Below are 9,823 nucleotides of genomic sequence, written 5' to 3'. Positions count from 1 at the left end.
TCACCACAAGAAATTGATCTGCGTTGTGCACATAACAATTTAGTAAAGAGGTCTATTGTAGAACAATTACAAACTTTATTTCATCAACACAATCAATTGATTATATTGTTTAAAACTGCCTTGGATCTGATGCCATCCGATAATCACAAAATTGTAATCAGAGCTGATAAAACACCTGCAGGTCAACATACAAGACGTTTTAATGCACCAACTATTGATGAAGTTGCTATCGTTGTAGTTGGAGAAAACATGGAATCCCGTGATATTGTTTTACATCGTCGGAATGATCAATTACAACGTATAAAGGAAACACACCGCTCATATGATGCACTGCAATATCCCATTATATTTTGGCAAGGTGAAGATGGCTACGATTTCTCAATAAAAATGATAAATCCCATTACAGGTAACTAAAATATCTCAGTCATTATATTATGTATTTTGAATGTTATTAAAATAAAATCTATTTACAGGTTCTGAAACCAACAAAAAAGTCAGTTCAATGAACTATTATTCATACCGCCTAATGATTCGGGAAAATGAAGATAATCACATATTGAAATGTCGGCGATTATATCACAAATATGTTGTTGATATGTATGTTAAAATTGAAACGGAGAGATTAACATTCATCAGGTTGAATCAAACTAAACTCCGATCTGAAGAGTATGTTCACCTTCGAGATGCGATTAATACTGATGGAAATGCACAGAATGTCGGTCGGATGACTATTCTTCCAGCAACATACATCGGAAGCCCTCGGCATATGCACAAATATGCTCAAGATGCCATGTCGTATGTTCGTCATTATGGTACAGCAGATTTGTTCATCACATTTACATGCAATCCACAATGGATAGAAATCAAGCAGGAGTTATTCCCTGGGCAATCACCCATTGATCGTCATGATATTACAGCCAGAGTCTTTAGACAAAAGTTGAAATCTTTAATGGATTTCATCGTAAAACATAATGTGTTTGGTGAGACACGCTGCTGGATGTATTCTGTGGAGTGGCAGAAACGAGGATTGCCACATGCACACATTTTGATTTGGTTGGTTGAAAAGATAAGGCCAAATGAAGTTGATGCAGTGATATCAGCTGAAATCCCTAATGTACAAGTAGATCCTGGATTGCATGAGGTAGTTATCAAAAACATGATACATGGTCCCTGTGGAACTCTTAATCAAAATTCACCGTGTATGATGGATGGTAAATGTTCAAAACGATATCCACGCACATTAATATCGGAAACAATTACTGGTAATGACGGTTATCCATTGTATCGTCGCAGATCGACAGCAGACAATGGAAAATCAACAATTGTCAAATTAAATCAACAAGATATTGAAATAGATAATCGTTGGATTATTCCATATTCACCCATTTTATCAAAGACATTCAAAGCACACATCAACGTTGAATCTTGCCATTCAGTGAAATCTATTAAATACATTTGCAAATATGTAACCAAAGGGAGTGATATGGCTGTGATTGGAATTGGTGCAGAGAATTCCAATGATGAAGTTACCCAATACCAAATGGGCCGCTACGTCAGTAGTAATGAAGCAGTTTGGCGAATATTTTCTTTTCCTATTCATGAGAGACACCCTTCTGTTGTTCACTTAGCTGTGCATTTAGAAAATGGACAAAGAGTGTATTTTACAGCACAGAACGCAGTACAAAGAGCTGCTCAGCCACCATCTACTACATTAACCAGTTTTTTTGAGACATGCCAAAACGATTATTTCGCACAAACATTGCTATATTCTGAAATTCCAAAATATTATACCTGGAATCAATCCTCAAGGGGATTTATACGACGGAAACAAGGAAAACCAGTTCCAGGATATACAGATGTATATTCCACCGATGCGATTGGCCGGATTTATTCAGTACATCCAAGCAATGATGAATGTTTTTACTTACGACTGCTATTAGTCAATGTACGTGGCCCAACATCATTCCAACAGTTACGAACTGTTGATGGTGAATTGTGTGGATCCTACAGAGAAGCCTGTCAACGTTTGCAATTGCTTGAAAATGACGCTCATTGGGATCAAACTCTCAATGATGCTGTAATATCATCACACGCTCACCAAATACGAACATTGTTTTCTATAATCATATCTACATGCTTCCCATCAAACCCAATTGATTTGTGGATCAAGTACAAAGATTATATGTGTGATGATATTTTGTATCAAATACGGAATAGAATGGGAAATCCAAATATACAAATCAGTGAAGAAATTTACAATGAAGTATTGATTTCAATTGAGGACATGTGCTTGATAATGTCAAACAAACTATTAATTCAATTAGGCCTGACCGCGCCCAATCGTCCAATGCATGACGCTTTTAACCAAGAGCTGCATCGAGAAAAACTGTATGATCTCAACTCTTTGAAAGAATTAATTCAAACAAATCTTCCACTGTTAAATGAACAACAGAAGTATGTATTTGAAACTCTTATGAAAGTAACAAATGATGAAACTGGAGGCATTTACTTCTTAGATGCACCTGGTGGTACAGGAAAAACTTTTTTGATTTCATTAATATTAGCAACAATTCGCTCACAAAATAAAATTGCACTTGCACTCGCTTCGTCGGGAATCGCAGCAACTTTGCTTGAAGGTGGTCGAACAGCCCATTCAGCACTAAAATTGCCATTAAATATGCAAAGCAATGAAACTCCAACCTGCAACGTTTCGAAGAACTCTGCAATGGCAAAGGTTTTGCAGCAATGTAAATTGATTGTTTGGGATGAATGCACGATGGCACATAAAAAATTTTTGGAGGCTTTAGACAGAACCTTAAAAGATCTACGGAGCAATAATAACCGATTTGGTGGTGCAATGATTTTATTAGCAGGAGATTTTCGTCAAACATTGCCAGTGATTCCACGATCAACGCCAGCTGATGAACTCAATGCATGTCTAAAGTCCTCCAATTTGTGGAAACATGTCAAAGTACTTCATTTAAGTAAGAATATGCGTGTCGAATTGCAAAATGACCAATCTGGAAACATATTCTCTAAACAACTCATTGACTTTGGTAATGGCAAATTTCCTATAGGCATGTTGACTGGCTGCATTAACTTTCCTCAAAGTTTTTGTCAGTTAACTCGATCAAAAGATGAACTTATTCAGAAGGTGTTTCCAGATGTTTCTCAAAATTACAGAAACCATGATTGGTTGAGCGAACGAGCTATACTGGCTGCAAAAAACATAGATGTAAATGAATTAAATTTCAAAATTCAAGAACAAATTACAGGCGAATTGAGGATATATAAATCAGTTGATTCGGCTACTAATCAAGATGATGTAGTCAACTATCCACCGGAATTTTTAAACTCGCTGGATTTGCCAGGATTGCCACCTCACAATCTTCAATTAAAGGTTGGATCGGTGGTTATAATGTTGCGAAATATCAACCAACCGCGTCTTTGCAACGGTACACGGTTAGCGATAAAAAAATTACTAAACAATGTGATAGAAGCAACTATACTCAAAGGAAAGTATAAAGGAGAAGATGTTCTTATACCGCGCATCCCAATGATTCCGACTGATGTGCCATTTGAGTTTAAACGACTACAGTTTCCAGTGCGGCTTGCTTTTGCTATGACTATAAACAAGTCCCAGGGGCAATCATTAAGTGTTTGTGGTATTAATCTAGAAAACCCATGTTTCTCACATGGTCAATTGTATGTTGCCTGTTCCCGTGTTGGAAAACCATCAGATTTGTTTATCTATGCGCCAGGTAATCAAACAAAAAACATCGTATACCACAAGGCACTACAATGATAATAATAATAATTATGATTCACATGATTAACAATAAAGCGATTACTTATTTTTAAATCCTTATATATGTTTTATTTAATTATTTTTTATTCACAACGCCCTATCACCAGGGTGACGGTTCTGTTCAGGAGAATTTTTTAAAATACGTAGGCGAAAAAAATGCCAAATTACAAATCTTTTTGACAGGACGAAGTCTGTCGGGTCAGCTAGTAAACTATAATTTTTAAACGTTGATACTTCTCTTATGTTGTCTTATTGTAGACATACACATTATGAAGCAAGCTGTAAAGGATTTGAAATCAGTTTCGAAAAATGAAAAAGTTCAAAAACCTATATTAAAGGCGACTGATGTACTAATCAATAAAAAAATTGAGAGTATTAAAAGCCAAAGGAGTAAAGACAAAGTCTGGTGACAAGTTAATGCTAGAACTAAACGAAAATGTTCTTTTCTTCCGGAATCCCACAACTCTTTAAAAGATTCAACTATTGAAGCCCTAAACGATAACACATTTTGTATCGAATTGATTAAACCTGGTGAAAAATTTACTTCACCATTATTTGAATTTCATAGAGTATAAAAAAGAAACATAAATAAAATGTATCCGTGTAGTTTTTGTAAAAAAGATATACATAATATAATCGTATTGAAACATACGTTTAGGAAAACGATCTGTCCAATGATTTAATTGTGTTGTAAGCTTGCTATGTGCTATGCCGGACATATCAGCAAGTTCGAGTTGTCGATCTGGTGCGAGAGACAGTCTGATTTATGAAAGCTAAGAAACAAGTTGATTTCTTGAGATATAAATAGTTGTCACAATCGTATCGCATTGCAACGTGAACGTAATGCAGGAAATAGATCTGTTGACACGGTACCCGTACTTGCACTTTGCATGTGTGTGGTGGGGTAATCTGAGTAGTATAGAAATGGGGATCCTAGATCACTTTGGTACAAACCTGCATGCACCATTTTCGTACTTTTCCTTGCACCATTTTAGTGCAAAGGGAAAAAATAATTTTGTATATTTTGTGGTGCTTAGATAGACCCGTGTAAGGGATTTGGGGGGGCCCGGGGCGCATTGTAAGTGAACAGTGAGCGCTACCGTTTTAACTTGCATGCGAATTTTATGAAACCACAAAAGTAGATTACACATTGTTAAACACACAACAAAAATTCATAAAGTGCTTTCGTTTAAACTATAAAAGCTCATGTTAGCTCCTTTAAATTATTCAAATAACAATGATCGTGTTTAAAAATAAACACACGGTTTTTTATTACGCGCACGTTGTACGCGATGATCTAAACAGAAATTTATTTTCAAAGTGGAAGCCTATCCTGGAGGATAGTGTGGAGCGACAAGCGCTCCTTAAGGATATAACCGGCGAGCTGACGTGGTTTCTACGTAAGCAGCCAGCATTTATAAATGATGCTATTGAAGTGTTGATTGAGAACATCGACATAAGTGATATAGAGGCAGGGAATTTGACTACCTCTATCACCCTTTCGATTAAGGACTCAGGGATTCTATGGTCCCTTGGTACTGGATCATTAATGTTTTCTGAGGGGGAGATAACCATCTCCCTTACTTAACGTGGAGAAAAATTTACTTCACCATTGTTTGAATTTCATTCATCATAAGGTTTTTTAAATTTTCGAATTATCTCCCAAATAAAAAAATAAAAATCAAAATGTATCCGTGTAGTTTCTGTGAAAAGACATATGTTCGGAAGAGGAGTTTAAATAAGCATATTTCAATGAAACATCAGGATTCTAAAACAATTATTTCACAAAAAATGTATCCGTGTAGTTTCTGTGAAAAGACATATGTTCGGAAGAGGAGTTTGAACAAGCATATTACAATGAAACATCAAGATTCTAAAACAATATTTTTTTGCGAACAATGTAAAGTGCAAGTGAAAAAAAATGAATGGACAGCACACGTGAGAACAAACATACATAAAAAAAATTGTATGTATAGTGTAAATAATAATGTGAAATGTATTAATTCTATGTTTAATAATCGTATTGAAACATATGTTTTGGAAAACGACGAGCCCAAGGATTTAATTATTGAACATTTTTTTGAAAAACATCTAATGAATTAACTGAACTTTTACAGAAATCTATAGAAAAGCATGAAAGCATCAAATTTAACTTTGAATTATTTTGCAAATATATTCAAATAAAAGAAAATATTGAAGAATTTGTTATATTGTCACACCAAACATTAATGACTGAAGCATTTATGGAGAACAGAAATGTTGGAGATATAATTAAAGAAAAGTTTAGTAAATTGATTGAAAAAATGAACACATTTCAAGAGCGAGATAGTGGTTGGAGTCTAAGTGAAATTATTCATCTAGAAGTAAACATAAATAAATATCAACCAATTAGAGGCTCATTATATATACCACTACCGAAAATAATTGCAGTTAAAAAAGCATGTATTAATATTGCTAACAATGATGTATATTGTTTTAAGTGGGCCATAATTTCATCTCTTTACCAACCCTCAATAAATAGCCAAAGCTGTTCTTCATATAACATTGAAAATTCCATTATAATTTTAAATAATGGAAAATTTAAATTGCCCATTACAACTAAAAGATATTGAAATATTTGAATCGAATAATCCAAATATTAGTGTAAACGTGTTTGGTATAGAAGACAATTTGGTAGTAGGGCTTTTTTATTTAACCAAAGAAGAAAAGCCGCATCACGTTAATCTTATTTCTTTATACAGTGATGATTTCAATGAAAGCCATTATGTTTGGATAAAATGAGAAAAAATTATATAAAGTGGAACCTCTGTAAGTCGAACCTCGATAAGTCGAAAACCTCTCCAACTTTAAGATATATTTCATCCCCTTCCCTACAAGCCGTAAAACCTCCGTTACTCGAAATTTTAACCCTCTATTATAAATTTTAGACCTCTCTATCTCGAATATTGAATTAATTTTGACTATAACTTGACTTGCAAGCTGGTGGAGGGAGAGAGCAGACTATAGTTTTTTCACTCCCCCCACTAGCTTGCAAAGCTGATGATTTGATTGGCGCGCAGCTACTTGCGACTTTTCCAAGAAGCTGAGCATGCAAAGCTCAAATTTTCAATTCCTCTTTCGCTGCAACTACGACCACTACCTACAATCTTCCGTAAAACAGTTTTATAACGAACTGATAAGCAATGAGTGTGAAACGTAAACTTAAAACTCTGAGTCTTGCTGAAAAACTGCAAGTACTCGAAGCAGTAAAAATTTGCCAAAAAAAGACGGATGTTGCAAAACAGTTTGATATACCTTTAAGTACACTTTCAACAATAATAAAAAATTAAAAAGATATATTGAAAAAAGTTGAGAGCGGCCAAAGTTTATCATGCAAAAGACAGCGTATATCTGAGTTTCCTGGTTTAGAAGAATGTTTGTTAAAATGGTTTAAACAGTGTCGTGATGAAAATATAAGTATCAGTGGACCATTGCTACAAGAAAAGGCAGAAATTTATTCAAAGTCTTTAGGATTTTCTGATTTTAAAGCAAGCAATGGATGGCTGAAAAAGTTTAAGCGTAGGCATGACCTTGTTTTTAAGAAAGTTTGCGGGGAAAGTGCGAGTGTAAATATTGAAACTTGTCATTCATGGATAAATGAAAGATTAAAAGGTTTGTTAAGCGTTTACGAGCCTGAAAATGTCTTCAATGTCGATGAAACAGCTCTATTTTATAAATGTCTTCCCGACAAAACTCTAGCATTTAGAGATGAAAAATGCCATGGAGGAAAACAAAGCAAAGAGCGTTTAACCATATTACTTGCTGCGAATATGTCAGGACAAGAAAAACTCTCACCTTTTGTTATTGGTAAATCAAAAAAACCTCGCTGTTTTTCAAAATGTTCATCACTGCCGTTAAGATATGAAGCGAATACTAAAGCATGAATGACTTCTGCAATCTTCAGACACTGGCTCATGGACATCGATAAGAAAATGACAAGAGAAAAACGAAAAATCCTGTTGTTTATACATAATTGCACATCACACGATATACCACAGATGAAATCTGTAAGAGTAGAGTTTTTACCTCCAAACACTACATCGAAATTACAACCTATGGATCAAGGTATTATAAAAAATTTCAAATCATTATATCGCAAAGTAGTCAGAAGAATGGCGCGAGATTTAGATGAAGGAAAAAAAACTTCCATAGATGTATTGCAAGCCATGTGGATGACTGATAAAGCTTGGCGTAAAGTGACTGCTGCCACTATAAAAAACTGTTTTGGTCATTGTGGTTTTTCTTCGTCAACAACCGAAGAAGTTGAAGATGATTCTCTACGACCTCCTGAGGAATGGAATACAATAGCACCTGGAATATGTTTTGACGATTTTATAACATGTGATGATGGAGTAATGACTGCGGGAAAATTATCTGACGAAGAGATACTTGATTCACTATCACTTGAACAATCAAGCAAATCAGAAGAAAAAGAATTTTCCGCTCTTTGTATCCTAGATAATGCTATAGATAATGAACAACCTACTTTAAAGCAAAAACAAATTACTGATTTCTTCAAATAAGTTTGTGAATAAATATGTTGATGAGCAGTTATGTAACGTGAATTTGCATGTATATTTATTTGACTTTCTCCTTTCTGTTCGTCCCCTCCCTAACTCGAAACCTATTACCGCCTAACTCGAAATCCTCTGTAACTCGAAAACTCTATAACTCGAATTATTTTTCCACTCCCTTCGAGTTCGAGAGAGGTTCCACTGTATAAGTATGTAAACAACAATTTAAACAGAAAAAATACACAGTTATTTTAGCTCAAATCAAATTTATAATTTTTTCGATGAATCTGTCAAAAATTGACGCTATTGAATCAGTCATTCGAAGAGCGTCCAAAAAAGTGACGCATTTATTTTAACTTTTAGTTCACATTAATGTTTATTAAATCAAACTCTTTTCATAAGAGCAAACAAAGAAACGAGGACATCAATTAATAGAAATATAGCATAAAAAAGTAGTATATCAAAATTTTATGTTGAGGAACCAATTGGTAAGTATGGTTAGGTTAAAAATTTTTATAATAGAATATTTTATATATTGGCTTCATCATGGCCTATGGCTAACGTGACCATACGTCCGGATTTGGGCGGGACAGTCCCGATTCGAAGCTGTCTGTCCCTTTGTCCCCTAAGAGAGTGTAAATGTTCCCCTTTCGCCAAAACTAGAAACTAAATCTTCCAGTTTTTTTAGAAACTGCTCATAACGACAACCCTGTAACAACAGCTGATTATTTCAACTTTTAATTACAATTAATTCTTGAGCATTATATTGAAAAAAAAAACACGGTGCAAGAAAACCATAGTTTTCGTTCGAATGATTGTGCCTCAAACTTAATTCAGACTTGCTTCGAGCAAAAATTTAGATGTGCCCGTACGAAATCACAGGCCATAAATGTAAATGTGTTGGCGCCTATGGCAATGGAGGAGCTAAAAGAGCAGCTGCGCAATGCCCATTGCATATCCTTATCAACAGATGCTTCCAACCATGGATCAATAAAATTATTTCCCGTTGTAGTAAGGTACTTTTTACCACATGAGGATGTCAGGGTCAAAACTTTAGAATTTCGAGAACTGCCAGGAGAAACATCTGATTTAATTGTCGTCAATTTGATGGAAGTATTATGTACTAATGATTTGGTCAAGAAAATTGTTGCATTTTGTGGAGACAATACGAATTGCAACTTTGGAGGAAAGAATAGGAAAGGGGCTAATAATGTCTTCGCAAAACTGCACCAAAGGGTGGGAAGGCAGCTCATTGGAATCGGATGTGCAGCTCATGTAGTTCACAACGCTATAAAAACAGCCCCAGTTTGTCTCCTTGTTGATTTTGAATGCATCATTGTAAAAAATCTATTCATTCTTCTATATCTACAGTGTTCGAGTAGAAGCCTTGAATGAGATTTGTGATTCCACTGATACAGAATATAAGAAGCTGTTGGGTTACAGTAAAACAATATGGCTTGCA

At 34.9% G+C, this 9,823-nt stretch overlaps 1 protein-coding gene across 1 annotated transcript; it reads left to right on the top strand.

Annotated features, from left to right (window-relative positions):
* The first annotated feature begins 827 nt into the window (after positions 1-827).
* On the top strand, positions 828-3,997 carry LOC138856377 (uncharacterized). The gene has a single exon (XM_070107400.1). It carries the CDS (start codon positions 950-952, stop codon positions 3,803-3,805), a length of 2,856 nt encoding a protein of 951 aa, XP_069963501.1. The 5' UTR covers positions 828-949; the 3' UTR covers positions 3,806-3,997.
* The last annotated feature ends 5,826 nt before the right edge of the window (positions 3,998-9,823 follow it).

This window comes from Bactrocera oleae, chromosome 3 (genome assembly GCF_042242935.1).
Source record: "Bactrocera oleae isolate idBacOlea1 chromosome 3, idBacOlea1, whole genome shotgun sequence".
In the NCBI taxonomy this organism is placed as follows: domain Eukaryota; kingdom Metazoa; phylum Arthropoda; class Insecta; order Diptera; family Tephritidae; genus Bactrocera; species Bactrocera oleae.
The sequence above is the reverse complement of the archived record's forward strand: the minus strand, read 5'-3'. Positions and strand labels throughout refer to the sequence as shown.